At 42.5% G+C, this 24,946-nt stretch overlaps 2 protein-coding genes across 2 annotated transcripts in view; one reads left to right on the forward strand and one right to left on the reverse strand.

Moving 5' to 3' along the window:
* Nucleotides 1-24,946, forward strand: part of LOC308308827 (protein kinase C-binding protein NELL2-like) — a gene marked incomplete at both ends in the record, with an annotated part of 141,601 nt that overhangs the window by 70,413 nt on the left and 46,242 nt on the right. Inside the window, 2 exons of the mRNA XM_080754279.1 lie at nt 2,649-2,774; nt 17,568-17,690. Coding sequence (XP_080610405.1) covers nt 2,649-2,774; nt 17,568-17,690 — 249 coding nt within the window. The remainder of the gene's footprint in view (nt 1-2,648; nt 2,775-17,567; nt 17,691-24,946) is intronic.
* Nucleotides 13,247-14,887, reverse strand: LOC308308555 (E3 ubiquitin-protein ligase TRIM21-like; the record flags this gene model as incomplete). The annotated part of the gene is made up of 1 exon (XM_080753974.1): nt 13,247-14,887. The coding sequence occupies one exon, from the start codon at nt 14,885-14,887 to the stop codon at nt 13,247-13,249; it is 1,641 nt and encodes a 546-aa protein (XP_080610100.1).

Raw genomic sequence — 24,946 nt, forward strand, 5'->3', positions numbered from 1 at the left:
GTTTAGTTTCACTTTACTAGTTGGTGTGTTATGGTCTTGACTCTGGGTAACAAAAGAAAAAAGTATGGTTAAAAAGAAAGCCTTGAATGTTTGACTGGCTCTCATCTGGTGCTTGCGGGCAAGAGACTCCCGACTCCATGTTGCTCTGTCGCCGGAGAGAGAAAAGTCTTCGCGAGCCAGGGAGAATAATGACGACCCCTCTTCCTTATGAACAATTGGCCCGCCTCGACTGAAGATTGGAAGGAGAGGATTTCTGTTCTCTTGCTCACCCTCTCAGTTGACGTGCGCCACAGAGCACTAATGAGGTCTGTAGTCTCGGTGAGCTACTATAGCTCAAGAAGACTACAGCTCTCATTACTGCTAGAAACTGTTACGGTACATTGTATCTCACAGTTATCCCACCACCGCGCGCTTGTGCGTAAACTATTTTGGAGGTCTCTTTGAGTTCCATTTTGTCTACCTTCTCCTCCTAAAGTCACATAATCACCTCCCTTCTCTACACCCAAGCCCCAAACTCCACCAGTACTGTCTGTAGCTACAGTAACTGGATAGTAGTGTGTCAACCACATAATTGCAACGTCCCTTGTTTGATTTCAAGTCTTACTGCACTGTGCTGCCAAAAATATATAAATATTTTTAAAGCATAAAACAGAACAGAAGAGGAAGCGATCAATCTATTGGTAGTTCCTGTAAATATGTCCGACAGTCTGGGGAAAAATTATTGATGGGGTTTTTGCCACCCCGTTCTGAATTTAACATAGCGTTTAACATGGCATGTTCCTGATCCATGTTAAGCTTCCAAAAAACCTGATTTAAAAGGATGATTTTCAACCCATCAATTATTTCTTCCAGATCATCTAAACTACAGGCATCTATAAGATACCGGGACTACCTTGACATTTTCTATACAAATTCGACAGTTTTGTTGGTCGCCCGCTCAGCCAAATCTTAATGACACGGTGACTGAGACCCAGAGCTACAGCAGAAGGGGAGGTCACAGACACAATGCTAGTGTTTGATATGAAGACGTGTTGAGTATGGCATCCATAGTAATAAGCATCACGGGGTCCCCCTGCAAAGTAGGTTGCCGTGAAAATGGAGGTAGGGCACTTATGGCCTATCTATACTTATATATATGGTTTGAGTTTAGCTGTACATGAAGCTTATTTGGCCCTATACAGTATTCAGAATGCATGGTTGAATCTTCAGTACATACTGCTAAAGTAATCTGTCTGCAGTTATGAATAATTAATTTAATAAATACTGTACACGACGCAAGACTTTCACAGTGACCACCACTTCAAAGCCTGCATTTCCCAGAGGATGGCCGCTTTGTGGCCACCAGTGGAGGAGTGCACTGCACAAAACGTATTCAAAATGGACCAACTAGACCAGGGTTCCCCAATAAGCAGCCCGCGGGCCATTTGCGGCCCGCAGGGGGCTACTGTCTGGCTCACACCAACCCCAGTAATAAATAATAATGGTCGTATAAGAGCAGCAACAACACTAGTATATCGTCGGTGTCGGGTGGAAACCTCGTATCTCCAAATTTGTAAGTTATTTCGCAAATCATATACAAGGCGGTCGCACAAAAGTAGTGAAAACAGCAGATCTACAAGCACACAACGCCTCACGGTGCGAGGCGTTGTGTGCTTGTAGATCGGCTGTTTTCACTTGTTTAAATCATTTTTAAAATGATAAATTCAAAACGAACGGTTTTGGACATACAAGGTTTTCACCCGACAACGACGAAAACTGTCGCTGGAGTAGTGGGAACGCCACCGTCGCCCCCTGCAATGTTGTGGCCCTCGGCTTGGTACCCTAGACATAATTCGGCCCTTGGAGAAAACTAATTGGGGAACCCTGAACAAGACCCTTACTGGATTCAGTTTAACATTGAGGATTTTACAGTGCCACTCCCATGTGGGTCTAGGGGAACTGAACAGGAGAACGTAAACTCAGGAAATGTTGGTTTATTTATGTTTGTATAGGCCTACCATACAGTGGTTCTCAAACTGCTTAAAGGACGACTCCACCACTTTTCAACCATATCTTCATATAATTGGTCCTCACTAATGTTCATGATAGCAAATTCTTTTCCTACTTGGTCTGTGTCTCTTAGGAGGGCTGTGGGCTGTTCAGAAACCCACCTACCAGTGACATTTATCGTTAGGCAGATTTGTTTTTTTAAACAACAAAATATTTTTTTATTTTTATTATCATGAGAACAATGGCTTCCATTATAGCATATAGTAACCTTCAGGAATATAAAGCCTGCAGTAGCTTTAAGGTTTCGGAACTGCCCACAGCCCTCCTATTTTTTTTGCTATTTTATCATGAACATTAGAGAGGACCAATTAGGCCTACGTATATGAAGATAGGATTGAAAAGTGGTGAAGTCGTCCTTTAAGCTCAAGGACCCTCATATCTCACACATAATGTGTGCAAATGGAACCAAATTGGACACGCAATTGTCCGTTTGGTCGCACGCTCTCAGAGTCCCGGTCCCAGAGGACAGAATACACTGATCTGACCTTCAACAATCATTTTGTTTGACCTTTGACACGTGTGTGTGTGTGCGTGTGTGTGTGTGTGTGTGTGTGTGTGTGTGTGTGTGTGTGTGTGTGTGTGTGTGTGTGTTGTGGCAGACATTGACGAGTGTGCAGAGGGAAAGCACTACTGCAGAGAGAACACCATGTGCACGAACACCCCGGGGTCCTTCATGTGCATCTGCCACGCTGGATACCTGCGCATCGACGACTACTCCTGCACAGGTGAGACACGCACGCACGCACGCACGCACGCACGCACGCACGCACGCACGCACGCACGCACGCACGCACGCACGCACGCACGCACACACACACACACACACACACACACACACACACACACACACACACACACACACACACACACACACACACACACACACACACACACACACACACACACACACACACACACACACACACACACAGACCAGTGGTGGAAAAAGTGCTCACGTTTTATACTTGAGTCAAAGTATCAATACTGCCATGTAGAAATGTGGTGTTACAAGTAGAAGTCCGGTATTCAAAATGTATTTGAATAAAAGCACACAAGTACTCATTATGCAGAGTGTCCCATTTCATGTTTTCAAATGTATAAAAATCTATTGAAAATAGCAGATCTACAAGCTCACAATGCATCGCATTGCGACACATTGTGAGCTTGTAGATCGGCTATTTTCAAATGGCCATAATGTATATAGGGCTGAAGTGGTATGTATGTTTTGAAATAAGTAACTAGTAACTAAAGTGATCGAATAAATATAGTGTAGTAAAAGTATAATATTTGGACATGAGATGTAATGGAGTAGAAGTAGTAAAGTACAAATACCTCAAAATTGTACTTAAGCATACGTAAGTAAATCTACTTTACTTTACACCACTAGCACACGCGCACACACACACACACACACACACACACACACACACACACACACACACACACACACACACACACACACACACACACACACACACACACACACACACACACACACACACACACACACACACACACACACACACACACGTATGCTGTACATGTATGTATGCATTTACCGTATGTATACAAACAATTTGCTGGACTATATGCTGGACTGTACTGTAGCTCCACGATTCGAACACAATCTCTTTCGCACGCACGCACGCACGCACGCACGCAGAGTGCATAAGATAGCGCCCGTGGTGCTCAGGTGGGGTTAATCAATATTTCCCATCAGGCTCTGGGTGCAGCGGAGCTGGAGCTGCTCCGTCAGTGATCCTATCGAGCTCAGTCAAGCTGTTTGACCTTTATGAGAGCAACATACCTTCTCATTCCACTGCACCTGGGTCTCCTGCACCAGTGCATCCCACACGTCATCATGTCAAGGACCCCCACATTAATAATCTATCTATATATCTTTCAAAAGAATGTCATGTCCAGCTAAATCAAACAAACAGTTTGTGAGTTTATTTGGATCCCCATCAGGATCAGCTGGTGCAGAACAACGGCTAATTGATCTGGGCAGGGACATGCTGGGCCCCTGATTCAGCCCGGGAAAAAGAGTTGTAGAGTTGTAGCTGCTGCTACTCAAAGATTTGCCATTTCAGATCATGATAAGTGACAAGCCAGTGGGCCAATTACATGAGTTATATTTCGGGTGGAAACCTTGTATGTCCAAAACCATTTTAAAAATGATTTAAACTAGTGAAAACAGCCGATCTACAAGCACACAACGCCTCGCAACACGAGGTGTTGTGCGCTTGTAGATCTGCTGTTTTCACTACTTTTGTGCGACAGCCTTGTATGATGAAGCAGGGCTTTGCTTTGCGAAAAAATGTACACATTTGAAACTTGGAGATACAAGGTTTCTGCCCGACAGTGACGATTTACTTTGTTGGCCGCCCAGCTCCCAAAATGGAACGAAGGCCGACATTTTATTTTATTTATTTTTTCCTAATGGCCGGCCTGGACCAGCCGGGAATGAACCGGCCAGTCGGGAGTTGTCCCGCTTTTCCCAATGGCCAGCACGTCCCTGGATCTGGGGTCCGCGCATAACATAAAAACATGACAAGACATTACAGCAGGGGTTTCAAACCTTTTTGACTAAATAACTTTTTTCATCCACGGCACCCCTGAATTACCCTGTTAATGTTTAGAATCTTACATCACATTATGCGACGTAAATATGCACATCTTTCCACCTGAGATATGGTAGGCAATGTCATGGATAAATATATAAAAAATTATAAATAAATAACTTTATACTTGACGTTTAAACACTCGGACCCCAGCATTCCTATTCTGGGGGAAAGGTTCACTCACAGTTGGTGTCCCCTATGAAAGTTTTACCATCTCAGCCAGTTGAGTATGAATCAAGGCATTGCGTGCTGCCTCCTCCTGTTTCTTTCCACCCAAATACCCAAGGCACTGAAGGCAGAAAAGCCTTCAAAATAAACGTTAAAACAGTAACACACCAGACAAATGACATGCAGCATCGCCTTCCCTTTTTTTGTGTGTCAGAAGAACTTTTTATGAGAAGAAAGAGTTATTTGACACCCCCCCCCCCTCCAAAAGAACATCTTGAGAGAGAGAGAGAGAGAGAGAGAGAGAGAGAGAGAGAGAGAGAGAGAGAGAGAGAGAGAGAGAGAGAGTTATCTCAGCAGGGGGTCCAACAAAGCAGAGACAGAAAGAGATGAAGGAGAGGGATGACAAAAGCAAAGGACAGACAGACAAACAGACAGAGAGAGAGAGAGAGAGAGAGAGAGAGAGGGTGGGCTGGGTGGGTGGGTGGGTGGGTGTGAGATGTCAGATGTGGACACACACATCAGATGCTACATTACTGTAAAGCAGGGGTCTTCAACAGGGGGTCCGGGACCCCTAGGGGGCCCTCGGGGTTACTACAGGGGGTCCTCCAAATCTTTGTGTAATAGAAACCTTTTTCCTTTTTTTATATCAACCACTTGAACCCTAGCATCCATATTCTGAGAACTTTAGCCAAAAGGCGTTGTGAGCTATTTTTGGCAAAAAGCTTTGGTGTAGAGGGGAAAAAGAACAGACAAAGTACAAAGTGAAAGGTCAAGTTTATTAAGTATTGACGGTTCAAGTGGTTAAATATCTGAAAACACAAATTGACATGAATCCAAAATACAGTGATGATTGTGCTGTCAAACGATGAAACTATATGGAATCTATGAAAAGGTTGTGGGGTCCCTGCTTCATCTCTCTCTCAACTAAGGGGTCCTTAGCCTGAACACGTTGAAGACCCCTGCTGTAAAGTGATCATATATAATGCTGTCTCATTCATCTCCCTCTGAAATGGATAGCTGTTTACCTGCGGCCAGCGCTTGTGTTGAGCCAAGGAGACTGAACATCAAACAGAGGTCCCTCATGTTTCCTAGAGTTACTACAGGGGGTCCTTCAAATCTTTGTGTGATAGAAACCTTTATTCTCCTTTTTATTCTGAGAACTTTAGCCAAAAATAGCAGATCTACAAGCTCACAACGGCTCGCAGCTTGTAGATCGGCTATTTTCGGCAAAGAGTTTTGGTGTAGAGGGGAAAAAGAGCAGACTAAGTACAGAGTGAAAGGTCAAGTTTATTAAGTATTGACGGTTCAGGTGGTTACATATCTAATAACACAAATTGACATGAATCCAAAATACACTGATGATTGTGCCGTCAAACGATGAAACTATATGGAATCTATGGGTTGTGGGGGTCCCTGCTTCATCTCTCTCTCTCGACTAAGGGGTCCTTGGCCTGAAAACGTTGAAGACCCCTGACCTACAGTGTCCTTAATCTTGAGCAAACAGTGGGTGCGTCACGGCACTTTGTGAGCTCGTAGATCGATCAGCTATATTTCTGCAAAGAGATGTGGTGTGGCGAGGGGGAAAAAAGGGGGGCCTGCAGCAGTATTGCTCCCCTGGGGGACTGGTCAATGAATAGAGGATTCATGTGGTTTAATTTGAGGGGCGGTTTTAAAGTACTCACTCCTCAAGAGTCCCATTTTCCATTAAGCAAAAAGCAGAGGCTACTGTATACCTCCTACATGACCACCTTTCCTTTTGTTAGGGCAGTCTTTATATACAGAACATTCCCAGCACGAACGGTCTTCAGACAGAGTCCATTCACTTAGCGATGAGACTCTCCCATGATAATGTAATTATCATGGGAGAGTAACTTTTTTGACTCAGGGCACCCCTGTAAATAACCTTTTCATCCACGGCACACCTGAATTACACTGTTCATTTTTAGAATCTCACATCATATTGGAGAAATGTCCAATATTTTCAGAGTTACTACAGGGGGTCCTTCAAATCTTTGTGTGATAGAAACCTTTATTCTCCTTTTTTATATTAACCACCCTAGTGTTAGTGTCCATATTCTGAGAACCAAAAGTAGCAGATCTAAAAGCTCACAACGCGTCACGTGACGCGTTGTAGATCGGCTATTTTTGGTGAAGAGTCTTGTCTTAGATAGAAAAAGAACTCATCAAGTACAGTGCAAATCAAGTCTGTTTTACCAACATAGTGAAGTGATATTGATGTACATGTAGTGATATTGATGAATTCCAAATATTATCAAATTATCTCGCGGCACCCTTGGACTGGCATCACGGCACCCCAGGGTGCCCCGTCACCCACTTTGAAATCCCCTGATGTAATCACAGTGGCTCTCGATTGCTCATGGGCTCAATGAGATGGTAGCTCCATCCCATTCTCAACATCCTCTGATCTTATGTGCCCTCTCCTCTCCTCACCTCTCCTCTCCTCACCTCACCTCACCTCACCTCACCTCACCTCTCCTCTCCTCTCCTCTCCTCTCCTCTCCTCTCCTCTCCTCTCCTCCTGCACAAACTAGCCTGGGCTGGCTTCCAATTTCGGGCTTTTGATCCGGTCGGGAGCGGAAGGGCTCCTACGTTTTTCTGTAGTCCAAAACGGACTACACTTTGGCCGGAAACAACGACCGGAAACAGTTTTAACCCGTACTTGCGCATGCGCTAACTACTTGCGCATGCGCTAACTGGGTTGAAACTGTTTCCGGTCGTTGTTTCCGGCCAAAGTGTAGTCCGTTTTGGACTACAGAAAAACGTAGGAGCCCTTCCGCTCCTGACCGGATCAAACGGCCCGTTTAGTAAACGAAGACCAGGCTTTCCCTCAGCGAAAGCCTGGTGATGCGAGGTTAGCACAAACCATCTTGCCACCCTGTTTCCTTATATTCGTCTCGCCCTCCCCTTCTCCCCACACACAGTCCTGCATATAATGAGAAACCCGTTCTCTGGGACAAGTGGCACGAGACACGAGACAGTGTTTTAATGACGGGAGCCGCTTATCATGTCTTGTAATTACAGCTGATGCGGCAGCTGGGGCCATAAAGATTACATCGTCGAAGAGAGAGAGAGAGAGGGAGAGAGATAGAGAGAGAGAGAGAGAGAGAGAGAAACATTAGCATTCAAATTATTTATTTGTCTTATCTCTCACTGAATATGATTAATATTTTACCCGAGGCAAGGCACAGGCGTAATATGAATTCGGAGAAGCAGAGACTGAAACTAGGCAGACAAAGACTCACTGAATTCTATGGAAAGAAGTTTGCAAAAGGTTTGTCCTTGTGTTCATTTGACATAATTAAACTGTCCTAAATCAATGCCCAAAATAATATGCAGCCTGTTTTTTCTTTTTCTTTTTTTTTCTTTTCTTTTTGCCATTTATCTCCCGGAGAGTTAATTAGAAACCTCATCAGGGCGAGGTAATTTTTATTGGGAAACTAGCTTGAGACCTTTTGGCAGTCTACGGTGAGTCACAGGGTTCAATCGTAATGAATGGCTTTGATACTAATGAAATGGAAATGGAGATGCGAGTGATTACAAATGACCTTTATGATCTCATTTTAATACTCTGTAGCTACGCCTGACTTTGGGATATGAAATGTGTCCTCCTCGTGCCTCACACGCAGGGGACACACATAACCACTCATTAATACACAGTAAAACTCTGTTGTGTAACTCTGAGAGAGTATAAAAAAGGACCCGTAAGGCTCACTTTTTACACACATAACCTGGTGTAGCAAGGAATTTACTGTTGAATAATAAATGGCGTCAGACAATGCCACCTTGAAGAATTTTGTATCAAGAAAAAGAATGAGTAATTTAATTACTAATTAAATTAATTACCGTAGTAACTAATTTAGAGATTAGAATCTCTAAATTAGGTTCCCCAAAAATGTTCAAACAATGAGACCTGAGACATGAGTTTTCCCCAAAACACATGGAAGTTCATGTATCAAAAGTTAAAATGAACACAATCAATGGAGCAATGGCAATATTTATAACATTTCTAATTAAAATACAAATGCAGTGCAATGGAACAACACACACGCCCACACTCGCAAACAGACGCGCACACACACAGGCCCTCAATCATTAACAGAAGTTCACAGCCACTCACACTTGAGAGGGAATGGTTTGACAGCGCTCATAAGATGTGTCTATAGTGTTCCAGCGCACAGCTCCAGGAGTTCAATAAAATATGTATCTGGATGAGTCAAGCTTGACGCTTCATGATGAGAAGTAGAGGCAGGGGCGTCACAAAGGGGGGAAAGGGGACTGGGTTACTTGGAGGGGCCTGGAATTATTTTATACTTTAGCTATTGAAAAATAGCAGATATAAGCTCACAGCGTGGCCGGGTGGCCGGGTGCGTGACCGGGTGCCGTGCTGCGAGCTTGTAGATCTGCTAGTTTGGAAAAGTCGTGAAAATGTGTGCAAATCTTTGAATGTATGTATTTTTAAAGCGAACATTTGTAACTCAAATTTTGCATCTGGGGGGTCCCTGGAACTAAATATTTTGAGGTGGGGGTCCGTGGCCAAATACATATCATTTTGGGGGTCCTTCACATGGTTTGAACACCACTGACATAGAAACAAAACCTTAGAAGGATTTGAAATATTCAAAGACAAAGTCACTGCCAAAGACACATTTTCACGATTTTTCAAAAATAGCAGATCTACAAGCTCGCAGCGCGGCACTCTGTGCCGCGCTGTGTACTTGTAGATCTGCTATTTTTCAATAGTTAAAGTACCCAGGCTCCAGAATTTGGTGTGACACCCCTGAGTAGAGGCAAACAGAAAGAGAAACACACAGAGAGAAGAAGGTAGAGAAACAGAAACGTGGTCAAGGCAGAGACAGAAGAGAGAGAGAGAGAGAGAGAGAGAGAGAGAGAGAGAGAGAGAGAGAGAGAGAGAGATGAAGAGAAATTGAGTGGCAGGGCTGAAGCAGTGAGAATTACAGTCACTCTGGGCAACACTTTTATTGATTGATAGCCTATCTGGCCATTTTCTCCGCCGTGATACCAAGCTAAGATATTAAAGCGCTGTTGTGCTGCGCTGCTGAGCCTAGAAGCTAATAGAATTTGTACAAGCCAATATCCCCATATACTGCACGGCGCGCAGAGATTAGATCTTATACCTTGCGTTTAGAGCGCTCCGGCGGCCTCCATGGCTTTCCGAGCTAATATCCGCTATGCAATCGTGTGCCATTTGCAAGGAGTGCCTACTGATTACTGTAAGTGTACACGGGAGACTTTTTTTCTTTTTTGCACCGGAGTAATTATGTTGCAGACCCCGTTCAATAAGAATCATTAGCGAACTCTGCTAATGAAAATTGTAGCATTAATGTGGCCACATTTAGCAGCAGTAAACCAGAGATTAGTTCTCTTATTTACAAGAAAAATAAGGGTAAGCCTAATAAGTCTGGAAGAATTAAGTTAAGATAGTTTAACAACCTGTATTATATCATACTGAAGCTGTTTCGACTCGTAAGCTGTGTTATCATTTCAACAAGGCTCTTAATAAGTCCAATTTAGGGACGATTACGTATTTTGAGGGACAGTTGGCAAAAATACTGAGGAAGCTCTCCAGCATACTGTATGCTATCACTATCATCAACTACCCATCGCCCGCTCCTGGCCTTCATTTCCTGATTCTCGACGCTGTCTACGTACATGAATAGAAAAACCATTACCGGTACATACCCAACAACATGATGCGAGGGTAAATATCTTATGGACGGCATAGACTTGGAATACCAACGTGAAGGAAGTAGTCATGTATTTTGGCAGTGATTTTACACTTGGTTGCATGCTGAAAATAGCTTGTCTACAAGTGAAATTGACAATAGATTTAGTCTTAGTTTTAGTCATCATAACATAGTTTTTTATTTAGTATTTTTAGTTTTCGTCAGTGAAAAAAGGTAGGCGACAACATTGGTATAGTAATACAAGTACTGTTTACACACACACACACACGCGCGCGCGCGCGCGTGCCAAGTGTTACACAATAGAAATGTGAGCGGCGAGGTTGTGACAAGTGTGTTCTAATTAGTCTTGTTGATGCGGAACCGCTCGTGACAGCAGCCAGCATGCGAGGATAAACAGCCTCACTCGTCTCGTTTCCAACAATATCTCTTTTTGGGCCGTCTAACTTTGCATGCATACGCACGTGTCTGCATGCCAGCCAGAGCAGGTATAGTCTGTGCTAATGACCGCTGTGTGTGCGTGTGTGCATGTGTTTGTGGGTGATGTGTGTCAGTGCACAGGAGCCACCAGCTTGGCACGCTGTTAGCCGTTTAATACATTATGAGTTCACAGTGATAAATGCGGTACATAAACAGATATATCAAATTCATAGCTTTCACGATGATACTGTTGTAATGGCTGGTGGGATTTCTGCTGGGAACATGAGCCATGACAAGGGCTGTCGACAGGGACACTCTTATTTATAACACAATGTCAACACAAACTCAACTCCTACACACAGAATGGAGGGAGGGATGATAACATAAACACAGAATGACAGTGAGACATACATTTCACCATACGTTCCCATGTTGAATGAAAAATAACCACTTGAACCCTATAGACCAGGATTCCCCCAGGGGCCTATATTAGATCTACTCTTTTCTCTGTCTACACCAAATATCCTCGCTGAAAAGAACCAATCATAGGGATGCTAGGGTTCATGTGGTTAATCTGATTTAAAAATATTATTTTATTGTCAGTCATCAGTTTTCTACATTTTCTGCTGCCAGCCCCTTAATCAGTGCACTATGTTCCTAGTGTTTTTTATGTTTCTAGATTTATTTTATATTGTTTTTTTTGCATGTGAGACTAGACAGGGTCCTTGTGCTCACAAGGAGCATTGTGGTTTGTGCACTACTTCAGGGATACCAGACCTTTTTACTTGTAACCCATAAAATTAGTCTGTAGTCACTTTTCTTTCATCAATTACTCACCCCAATTCATGGATATAGCCTGTATAGGCTATATCTTTTTTTGTTTGTTTTTGTCACATTTCTAAGCAACAAAGAGTCTCCTCAAATTATTGACTTTATAGGAATGACAAAAACTAAAAAGATATCCATGATTTCAAGTCTCCACAGGGTGAGTAATTGATATAAAAAATGTCTTTTTGGGGGTGAACTATCCTTTTTAAGCTGGTCGATTTAGTATTTGGATATTTATTTCATCAGACCCGCCCCCATACATACAAACCCATTGTAACTTCAAACTCCATTTTAACCATGATAAATTAATCGAAAACACCCGTCCTTGATTCTGGTGACTCACACTGCCCTCCTAATATGTGAATTTCCCAAAAAACGATTACAAATAAATTATTAAAAAATATATTAGGTCAGTATTAGTGTTTGCGATGAATCCAAATGGAGTTTGAAGTTACAATGGGTTTGTATGTATGGGGGCGTGTCTGATGTCAGTTCAGTCAGTTTAGTTCAAATTGTCATGCGAAGTAGGGAAATTGCAATGTGTTTCAAGAGCAGTTTGATACATTTTGTGAGTAAAAGAAAACAACGAAGCACTGTTGAAACAAAGAGTGTATGAGATTCAATTATTTTATTTGCTTTTTATACACTGATATACAATTACATTGTAGTTACATTCTGGAATATGTTTTTAGCACACTAGAATAAAAAGAGTGCACATGCATTTTCACATAAGTATAGATTTTATTTTGAACAATAACAGTCTTTCTAAAAGGATAATATGCAGCTACATCAAAGAATCAATTACCATCAGAATCATCATCGTTTTCTCTTACTAGTGTAGTTACTGCATTACAGTACAACATTGACAATAAAATATTTTCCAATCCGTTTTCCCATTTTCCTGGCATATTATTGAAACAAAATGGTTGAGCTTAACAGTCAACTCAAATACCATAAAATGAGTAGAACAACAAGTATTGTGCCAAGAAATAAGAATTGAAGTGATTTCAGCCATTTTAAGCTACAGTATAGACAGTGAAGAGTGAACATGTACTATTGGGGAACTTTGTTTGCAGCTTTATATATCTGACATGTTAACACTTTTATTGCATTTCAATAGAAATAATCTGTAAGTAACATTTAGCAATTAATTGGCGTTGAGGGACAACCTTAAATTAACCCTTACATCGATCTATGTATTAACCCATTATTAAGACCGGGAACGCATCCGTGTCACGTAACCACTTTAACCATATTTTTTCATACTTTGGCTATTCAAAAATAGCAGATATAAAAGCTCATAGCGTGGCACCGATGAGCTCTATGAGCTTGTAGATCTGCTATAGAAGACTTTAATTTTTCAGGTCTTGATGGGTTAAATGAAAGGTCTTGATGGGTTAAATGAAAATGTCCCTTTTCATGTAAAGCTGAATAAGCCTAATCTGTGAGATTGACAGGAGAGATGATCAGAGGAGCAGCCTTTTTACCACCAGCATTAAGACCAGGATGGAAAAATGGATAGAGCTTCTGAGTGAAGGTGCAGCCAGTGAAAGAGTAGAGATGAACTCTGGCTTCCACATCATAAAACGAGACCAGACCCTCCTCATAATCCACATAAACGCCAACTTTCTGGACCTTCTCTCTTACAGGGAGGGTGACAGAAGTGTCAGCATGAGCCTGGTACTCATTTGTCTTCAACCATATAGTCCAGTAACCCGCACCAGGGCTTAGATTGCTTTTACCTTTCCTGTTGATAGATTCCCTGACCACTCCTATAGTCCATGCAGTCATATCTTTAACCTGAACCTCATAGTAAGATCTTCCTGAAGAGAAGCTTTGTTTTCCCAAGACATTGGCATATAGAGAGAACCTCTCTGTGTTGTCTGGGAGCTTCTTCATTACATTTCCATAACGCACTTGTTTTCTATCCTCAGACAGGATGAGTGTGCAGTGTGCTGTATCGGGGTCCAGAGTTACATCCACTGCATATTTCTGGATACTCCTCAGCTTGGCATCCCCCAGGTTCTTCTCCATCTCCTTACTGAGTGTCTTTTCCAGCTGAGCCACAGCTTTACTCACCGTCCCTACATGTGAAGACTGAGGGACCTTTACATTTGTCCAGTCCTTGGTGAGTGTAGGGGTGTTGATAGATGGCATGTTCTGGAGGAAATGGAGGTGGTCTTCAGTTTGTGAAAGGTGCTTCAGTTCAGAGCTTCTCTTCTTTAACTCAGCAATTTCCTGTTGCAGCTCTTTAATGAAGCCTTCAGCCCGTTTCGCTGTTGTCTTCTGCTTCTCTTCAATCATATCAATGAGCTCAGTCTGGCTTCTCTGAATACAGGCGATCAGAGCATTGAAGACCTGCACACTGTCTGCCATCTCTCGATCTGCATCTTTTTTACTGAGCTCTACTGTGTGTTTGAACTCCTGAATCTTAAGTTGTCTCTCCTGGATCATCTGCTGAACTCCAGCTTCTGTCTTTCCCAGCTCAGCCTTCTTTTCTTCATATGCCTCTTTCAGAGATACAACTTGATGTAACTTGTGGTCTGACTCAGTGCAGAACTGACAAACACACGTGCGGTCTTTCTTACAGAACAGCTCCAGAGGTCTGTCATGTTTCTTACACATAATGTCTTCCAGGTTCTTTACTGGGTCAATTAGTTTGTGTCGTTTTAACCCAGTGACTCTCTGATGAGGCTCCAGGTGAGTCTCACAGTAGGAACTCAGACAAACCAGGCAGGACTTCAGGGCCTGGAGCTTGTTCTCAGTGCAGATGTCGCAGGGCACTTCATTTGGTCCAGCAGGTTCTTGCTTTGTGTTAGTTTTACCGGTCACCTGAGCAGACTTTCTAAATTGAGCAACTATTTCAGATATGAAAGTGTTGACCCTTAGGTCAGGTCTTTTTTCAAAAATCTCTTTACAAATGGGACACTCACACAGGTCACTGCGATCCCAGTAATGTGAGATACAGGTTTTGCAGTAGTTGTGTCCACATGGTGTGCCGACTGGATCAGTGAACACGTCCAGACAGATGGAACACAGGAACTGCTCTTCAGACAGGAGACTGCTGGCAGATGCCATCTCTACACACTGAAAATAAAATACAAAGTGTGAACTGGAAACATATTCATAAGTGCTGCTTTTATCAATGTCAAACGCATAAAAGAAGTCTTAGAATATTACCAGTGGTGTAAAGTAACTAAGTACATTTACTCAAGTACTGTATTTTTTCTTTTTTTTTTACTTTCTACTAGTGGAGTAATTCCAATTTTCAATACTTTTATTTCTACTCCACTACATCCGAGGAAAATATTGTACTTTTACTCTACTACAATTTGAAAACTTTAGTTACTACTTTTTAGTTTTAAAGGAGTAGTTCACCCCCAAAATGACTTTTTTTCTATTGATTACTCAGGCCATGGAGAGTAGAGTTCAATAATATGTTTTGGTTTTTGTCACATTCCTAAGACAAAATTTTGATTCGAGTAAATTTACCCCCATTGATTGCGGATGGTGACATCCGGAATCAATGGGGGTACATTTATTGTTATCACATTTTTGTCTTAGGAATGTGACAAAAACCAAAAAATATTATTGAACTCTACTCTCCATGGCCTGAGTAATCAATAGAAAAAAAGTCATTTTGGGGGTGAACTACTCCTTTAATTACAAAACATACATTTGAAAATAGCAGCTCTACAAGCTCACAACGGGTAGCCATGCGTCGCATTGTGAGCTTGTTGATCTGCTACAGTATATTCAAAAGATTTGTATACATTTTGAAAACTTGAAATGGGACATTCACAATGAGTAGGGTTTTACTTTGGGTACTTTAAGTATATTGATGCCAATACATTTGTACTCCTCAATGCCAGACCTTTATGTGTAACCAAGTATGTCTACATTGTATCGATCCTTTTACTCAAGTAAATGTGAGTACTAACTCCACCACTGTCTACTAATACTTCACATCAGTAAAAGTAATGTATGTAAAAATCAAATGCTAGATTAAACAAGTCTATTCCTTTTATTCCTTTCATTTAAGTCACTGTTATGTTATTTTTGTAATTTACTCACCTGTATTTCAGCCTTGGAAATAACTACTTTATGAAACAGTTTGTGTAGAATAGTTTTCTTTCACTTCACTGTAAATGAGTTAGTGGTATCCTCCGGCCCAACCAGTCTGTAACTTGAAAAGGTTAACCCTTCACAGACACCGGTCTTGTATTTCTTTATCCTTTGTATCTTGCTGGTGGACAGGCGACAGCCAGCTTTATAGTGGAATCACCAACACATCACCAACATAGGAGCCAATCACCAGCCTGGTGCCACCTAATAGTTAGCCACTCACACTCAGTCACCACTCACACCAGCTGGTAGTCAATTAGCCACTCATCCCACACACACACACACACACACACACACACACACACACACACACACAGTTTTCTTTTTGTGATCTTATCATTAAGGATTGGTCTGGTTAGGTTTCTGTGCTTGTGTTATTCCCAGGACCTGCTGGCTGAGGAGAAATCTCTCTAGAGGCTGTCTGTTAAGGGCGTTTTTGCTGCTCTGTTGTAGCTCTGCCTAACTCTCTCTCTCTCTCTCTCTCTCTCTCTCTCTCTCTCTCTCTCTCTCTCTCTCTATCTCTCTCTCTCTCTCTCTCTCTCTCTCTCTCTCTCTCTCTCTCGAAACAAACTTTACACATGATTTTATTACCTTTAGTCCATGGGCCATACAAGATGTCACTCTCGGAAAGGTGGCAAAGGTTACTCAGCATTTTTGAGAAGCTCTGAAGATAATATTTTGGTATGATAACCCTTCCTGAGTCAGTTTTTAGCCCAAAACACATGCTTGCAATGGATTCAGAATCATGAAAAAACCCTAGTTTGACCCCTCATATTCACATTAACTCATTCCCTGCCAGGCCCGATAGTCCCGAGATTATTCCAATGTCTTTCCCCGCCAGGCCCGATAGTCCCGAGAATTAAAAAAAAAAAAAATTCAAAAAAATTTTTTTTCAAAAAATTTTTTTGACCCCCAAAAATGGAGTAGGCATGATAGCAATCGCGAAATTGCATGTTTAACCCCCATAGCAACCCCATCTTTCAAGCATGGCAGCCATTTTGGCAGCCATCTTTGTTAAACATAGTGGCTGTTATCTCATGAATGCCTGAACGGATTTCCATTCGGATCTTTTTGTTTGAAAGCTGTGAGCAATGTGGACACACGTGGTGCATTATCTAGGCATGGGTGTGCATGATCCGTGCACACCCAATTACATGGAAGTCTATGGAGACGAATGGCAGGTGGGAGTACGGAGGTATGTTAAAATGGCGGTCAATGTGTTAAAGCAGATTATTTTTTTGCATTTTTCCCTGTATAGTAAAGTTAATGGGACACCAACTTTAGCTGTGACTCAGGAAAGGTTATCATACCAAAATATTAAAATATACAGATATAGAGCTTCTCAAAAATGCAAAGTAACCTTTGCCACGTTTCCTAGAGCGACATCTCGTATGGCCCACTACTTAGTAAACCTTTACTTTAGGTTTTCAATCAGTAGCTTCGTCATTTTGAAATTAATTACTAGACTTTCTACTGGTGCTACCGAGTGAAGACCCGCCCTCGCCATTCGCATTTTGAACCGGATAAAGAAAGATGGTGGATTTGAAATCACTGTAAAATATTCATTTACGGTCCATAGAACCCAATGTCGTGACGCTGCCCATTAATTTTTACGGTCTGTGTCCCCCCCCAGAGCACGACGAGTGCGAGAGCGGCAGCCACAGCTGTGACGAGAACGCAATCTGTTTCAACACGGTGGGGGGGCACAGCTGTTCTTGCAAACCGGGATTCATAGGGAACGGCACTGTCTGCAGAGGTTTGTTTGCACACACACACACACACACACACACACACACACACACACACACACACACACACACACACACACACACACACACATACACACACACACATTAGGGATGGGACGATATGAAAATTTCATGTCACGATTATTGTGACCAAAGAAATTGCGATTTACAATATTATCGCGATAATAAAAACATCCCCAACCTCCATCATCCTGGGGCGGAACATTTACCAAATGATCTGCAAGCTCACAACTAGATCGGCTATTTTTTTGGCCAAGAGATTTGGTAAAGAGTGAAAAAAAAGACTGTATCAAGTACGTTATTTCCAGGTTATAGAGGTAGTCAGGTCCCTTATGCTTTGATTTATACTTTTGTTGGATTTTTGTGAAGATTTGCAAAACTATACATTTTTGGAAAGGTTATTGTCTAAGGAATCAGAAAATCAATGTTTCCATTTGCCCAGATGTGTTTATGGCGGCCATATTGAATGTACAAAATGGCCACCATAAAATCACGTTTTGTAATATCTATGCCTCTAAATAAGCTGGAACATTGATTTTAACTGCTAAACCTACATTTCCAGGGTCAGGGAATCCAATGGTGGTAGTTATAAAGCTACAACATTAACATAATAATTACAACATTAACCCTTAGATGCATGACTGGGTCCAAAACAGCCTGGTGTGGTTGTTTTCTTGCAATATTAGATTCACTATACGTAATGTTGTTGGATTGTTTTGAAGATTTGCAAAACTATACAATTTTGGAAAGGATATTGTCTGAGGAATAAGAAAATAAATTTTCCCATTAGCCCAGATGGCTGTGGTGGCCATATTGGAATTGACAAAATGGCCACCGTAAAATGTATGTTTTGTAATATATTGACTTCTAAATAACACAGAACATTGATTTCAATGGCTAAACCTACATTTTCAGGGTCAAGGAATCCAGTGGTTCAAGTTATAATTTCATCCCATTGGTGCATAATCCACCATATGGGTAAACAATGGCAAAGCTCAGGCAGTCAGCCTAACAGATTCTAACTCCTGAGTTATTTTTATTGCAGGGGATCCAGCTGTGGATCCTTCAGAGCAATGGCTGCTTGTGCCCATGCCCTTGGGTGTTGGAGGGGGCTTGTCACTTTGTCACAACAGATGCCATGGCATTTCATGGATTGTCTTGATGTTGATGCACATACAAAGGACTCCAGTGTTGACAGCATTTCTTCCATAATCTCAGCTTCATCCAATCTGCAGAGCATTGTTAACATCTTCATCTGTTTTGAGGTAGACTCTGCAGCTAGGTTGCCTTGCCTATACAGGAGAACCTCCCTGTGTGACAAGAGAAGATATGCCCCATGAAGACCAGCCACCTCAAGCTGGAAATTCTACCCACCAAGATGCAACAGATACATTAGTCATTAGACAGCACTAGTGGATGGCATGGTGCTTGTGCAGAAGCTGAGCAAAAAAACAGCAACTGTAGTGACAGTCAAGGATCTGAGTGGCTTCTTCAATGACAGACTGATGCAACTAACACAAGATTATGATTAAAGATTCTCTGAAGAGTGCAACCAGAGATGAACAAAGACAAGGAGAAGCTTCTATTAAGTATCAGAGATGACACCAACATCAAACACATACTGTATGTGTAATGTGTCTGATGTTGGTGTCAGACTAAGGCTGATCTGACTGACTATCTTGCTGCAAAAACTCAGAGTACAACAGGGGATCTTCCAAGCTGATCATCACATCTGCTTCTAGATACATTTGGAGCAACAAAGACCTGGTCTTTGAAGAAAATAACCACAAAGAAGCAGACACACTGCTGATCCACCAGGCTGTGCTGCCTTCACAGCAAAACCCACCTAATACACAGTTGGTATTTCCCTACCCAGATATGGACATTTTAGTGCAGGTCAAAGCAAACTGTGACCTCTTGCTGAAGAACACGTCCATTTCTAGGCCCTCTGGTGTAGACTGAACCACTGTGGCGAGCTCTAGGTAAAGAAAGAACAAGGCTTTGTCAGCCTTCCATGCATTCGCTGGGGTTGACAACACAGGGAGGTTCTCCTGTATAGGCAAGGCAACCTGGCTGCAGATCTACCTCAAAAAAGATTAAGATCAATGCTCTGTAGATGCTTTTGGATGAAGCAGAAGTGACAGGAGGAATGCTGTCAACACTGGAGAATGCTGTCAACACTGGAGTCCTTTGTATGTGACAAGCTCCCTCCAACACCTGGAGCTCTGAAGCAGCACCTCTTGAGAGTCCATGTCCAAACAAGGGCATGGGCACAAGCAGCCATTGCTCTGAAGGATCCACAGCTGGATCCCTTGCAAAATGTGTACTTCAAACACTTGATTGACCATGCTGAAACCAACGACCACAGAGGTCCTCCCAGCTCCAAAGGCCATCCTTGAGATGGTCCAATGCAAGTGTAAATCTGACTGTTCTTGTGATGTTCCTGCAAAGCTAAGCCTGTACTGACATGTGTCAGTGCAGCAGCCAATACCAGAACGATGATGATTCCCAAGCTGTGATGCACAAAAGTGATGATAATGATTATGATGATGCATAGAGACTGTCTATGATTACACATGTCATGATGTTTAACATGGTTACACAGACATTTAAAGTTCACAGTTATAAAACAATGCTGAGTTGGTATCTGACTGACTGCCTGGGCTGTGTCAGCTTTTTACCCATATGGTGGATTATGTATTGATGATACAAAAAAATGAAATGATAACTTGGACCATTGGATTCCTTGACCCTGAAAATGTAGGTTTAGCCATTAAAATCAATGGTCCGTCTTATTTAGAAGCCAAGATATGACAAAGCTGCCATTTTGTCCAATATGGACATCATAAACACATCCAGGCAAATGGAAACATTGATTTTCTGATTCCTTAGATAATAACCTTTCCAAAAAGGTATAGTTTTGCAACATTACATAGTGAATCTAATATTGCAAGAAAACAACCACACCAGGCCGTTTTGGACCCAGTCATGCATCTAAGGGTTAATGTTGTCATTATTTGAGCTTTATAACTACCACCATTGGATTCCCTGACCCTGGAAATGTAGGTTTAGCAGTTAAAATCAATGTTCCAGCTTATTTAGAGGCAGAGATATTACAAAACGTGATTTTATGGTGGCCATTTTGTACATTCAATATGGCCACCATAAATACATCTGGGCAAATGGAAACATTGATTTTCTGATTCCTTAGACAATAGCCTTTCCAAAAATGTATAGTTTTGCAAATCTTCACAAAAATCCAACAAAATTACATAAGGGACCTGACTAAGGGTTTAAATGGTACCTATGCAGCTCTGCAAATAAAAGGTGAATTGATCCCAATGCATGACAGAGGATAATTTCACAATAAAACAGATGATAGAGAAAACTATCATATTTAGATCAATCAAATAATCATGTTTTGTTTATATACTGTATATATATATATGTTGGGGGCTTTTCTGCCTTTATTGGATAAATTGATAGGAACCGATTCTGGCGGGGTACTATTACCAATACGAACGCTCGTTATTGCGACCGTCAGGGAGCAGTTTACTATGAAAACCTCCACCGGCCGTCCGTCCGTCCGTCCGTCGGTCACACGTCACACGTCACACCTTTGCCCTGCTCATATCTCCGCATCAGTATGACATCACACCACATGTGTACACAAACCTTTGTGTACGTTGCTGTGGCAACAGTCTGTTGTTGCTGGTCTGTTAGTGTACGTTAGCAACCACCTTAGCAACCATGGTTTTACCCTAGCAACCAACTGTTTACCCTAGCAACCAACTGTTTACCATAGCAACCATGTTTTTTACCCTAGCAACCAACTGTTTACCATAGCAACCAGATACGCAGAGCAGGGATCTCCATATATGGGCATAAACAGGTGACATCACACTGATGTCAGATACTCAGAGCAGGGATTTCTCCATAATATATGGGCATAAAAGGGATTCTGTTAGGGATCTCCATATATGGGCATAAAAGGGATTCTGTTAGGGATCTCCATATATGGGCATACAAGGGATTCTGTTAGGGATCTCCATATATGGGCATAAAAGGGATTCTGTTAGGGATCTCCATATATGGGCATAAAAGGGATTCTGTTAGGGATCTCCATATATGGGCATAAAAGGGATTCTGTTAGGGATCTCCATATATGGGCATAAAAGGGATTCTGTTAGCTGTTAGTGATCTCCATATATGGGCATAAAAGGGATGCTGTTAGGGATCTCCATATATGGGCATAAAAGGGATTCTGTTAGGGATCTCCATATATGGGCATGAAAGGGATTCTGTTAGGGATCTCCATATATGGGCATAAAAGGGATTGTATCCCAGATGATGCCCTGTTAGGAGATCCACACTAACAGAATCTATATATGGTCCTACCGACAGCTGCTATAAGCCAACCCTGGCGATAAGGTCTGAGTTGAAGAAATGCTTCTTTCCTGGCAAGAATTGCCCCTTTATACTGTAGGGCTCGTTTGTGTATTGTATGACATCACGCCACATCATCGGCTGAGGACTGTGTGATGTCATCATATCTCCATATATGGAGACATAAGTTGCTCATGCCCAAATATGGGCTGGTGAGGTCAGACTTAGTGTGATGCGTAGGTTATCTCCATATATGGAGATTCAACTTCAATGAGTAACCATGGCAAACTGTCAACTGCCCGTATGTCTTGATAATTGGTAAAACAAACTTTTGGCCTATTTGTGGAGACTAGAAGCTGGGCCGCCCTTCGGGCGGCCCAGCGTCTAGTCGGCGACCTGGCCAACTCGGAACAATGTAAATAGGGAATGAATGCCCCGCCCTTTAATGCAAACCCCATTATACCTGTTTTCATAGGACCCGTTTTGACCATTTGTCTGCCTGTGTCCATTTATGCCCATATATGGAGATATCTGTATCTGTCTGTCTGTCGGTGTCCATTTTATGTCCATATATGGAGATCACTGCAGTTATAGTTCTGGGTCCATTTTATGCCCATATATGCCCATATATGGAGATATCTGTCTATCTGCGTCCATTTTATGCCCATATATGGAGATCTCTGTATCTGTCTGTCTGTGTCCCTTTTATGCCCGTATATGGAGATCTTTGTGATTCTGCATCCATTGTATGCCCATATATGCCATATATGGAGATATCTGTTTATCTGCGTCCATTTTATGCCCATATATGAGATTTCTGTCGCTTTTTCAAACAGATGGTCAAAACGGGTCCTATGACAACAGGTATAATGGGGTTTGCATTAACACTTGGGGAGCCAAACGCGTTCAGGGACGAGTTATGGCCACTAGATGTCACCCTGCCACAGGAAGTTATATCGTCGAGGGACGAGTCAACAAATAGTTAACTTTTCGAGACCGCAGCTTCCCTTTGCATGCCCTGAATCCATTACGTCACCCAGCCAGGGCAGGAAGCCCCCTGTCTCTCCCCACACGGAAGGATTTTACATGGCTTTAGATTCTACTTTGAAACATAAGAACGGCTTTATCTGAGAATGAGGTAAAAACAGCCCCATGGAGGCAGAGAGCTGATTGTTTTCACGGCGACACTTTACCGCGAATTTACCGCGATTTTTTTACCGCGAGTTTCGCGAGCGTTTGTAAACAAATGGAGTACCTCCTCAATCTTCTCTGGACACGCACGTGCACACGCACGAAGCTTGCGGGGCTCATCAAAACATAACGTAAGTCAATGGTGGCACCAGCAACAGCTATAAATGTTATAAACCTTGGCCGCCCATGTGTTAAAGGGGGAACCGGCACTGTGTCTGCAACACAGTCGGAGGCACAGACAGATACAGAGATCTCCATAATGGGAATAAAGGGACACAGACAAACAGATGGAGGAGGAGACAAACTTAATGCAAACCCCATTATACCTGTTGTCATAGGACCCGTTTTGACCATCTGTTTGCCTGTGTCCATTTATGCCCATATATGGAGATATCTGTATCTGTCTGTCTGCGTCCACTTTATGCCCATATATGGAGATCTTTGACCATGTTTGCCTGTGTCCATTTATGCCCATATATGGAGATATCTGTATTTGTCTGTCTGCATCCATTTTATGCCCATATATGGAGATCTATGCAGACACAGTGCCAGTTCCGGAAAATCCTGAAGTCAGACATCAGAATCCGAACCTTTCGTGCTGGTTCCAGAAAATCGTGTATCGGGTCGGGTCGGGTCGAGGCCGAGCACTGCACTACCTGCTGCGGTGGGGAACGCACGTGCCGAATTTGAAATAGGGAATGAATGCCCCACCCTTTAATGCAAACCCCATGAATGCCCCACCCTTTAATGCAAACCCCAATATACCTGTCATAGGACCCGTTTTGACCATCTGTTTGTCTTTGTCCACTTATGCCCATATATGAAGATCTCTGCACACACAGTACCGGTTGCAGAAAACTCTGATGTCAGACTTTATGCCCATATCTGGAGAACGCGCGTGCCGGTGGGAAGAAGGGTTCTCGAGATACGCGGATTACATACATATACATACACATTCACAGAGATTTTGTGTTGACTCATGTGGCGTACGTGATGTCAGAGCCTTTTATGAAGTGATGTCACAATGACTCAGCGCTTGCGCCGATTTCCTCCGGAACAGCCTGATGTCAACAATCAGCTCCGCATAAGGAGATTCCGAACGTTTCGCGCCGGTTTCGGAAAACCGCGAGTCGGGTCGGGTTGAGGCCCGGCACTGCACTCCGCGCGGCGGCGGGGAACGCGCGTGCCGAATCTGAAGCCGGTGGGACGAACGGTTCTCGAGATACGCGGATTACAAACAAACAGACAGAGATTTGTCGCATTTATAGATAGATAAGCGACCAACGGTCGCTTATCTCCCGATTAGGGAGTCTTACTGGTTTTACCTTGTTTGAGCACTGTAAGCTGATGAGAGGTCGCGCGGGTGTGTACAGTAAAAACATCTCCCGTAATGCTGCTCTCAAATCTCCACCACACATAAACAATAATGGAGGCGAAATCACTTCCTGGCTGTTTTCTGTGGACCTGATCTAGAAAATGCTTTTCTACGCTCTGAACTACGGAAAGAGGGGAGTGCCATTTGCACATTCATTCATTGCCTTTGGCTGCCCCCTGCAGTCAGTTTGGCTGGTTTAGAGCTATAAAAAAAGATTTAAAAAAGAATCTTAGGGAAATAATGCATCGATAATTTTCTATAACATCGCAAAGGTAAGCTACTTTTTGATGG

This window comes from Nannobrachium achirus (assembly GCF_963921795.1).
Source record: "Nannobrachium achirus genome assembly, chromosome: 23".
Taxonomy (NCBI): Eukaryota; Metazoa; Chordata; class Actinopteri; order Myctophiformes; family Myctophidae; genus Nannobrachium; species Nannobrachium achirus.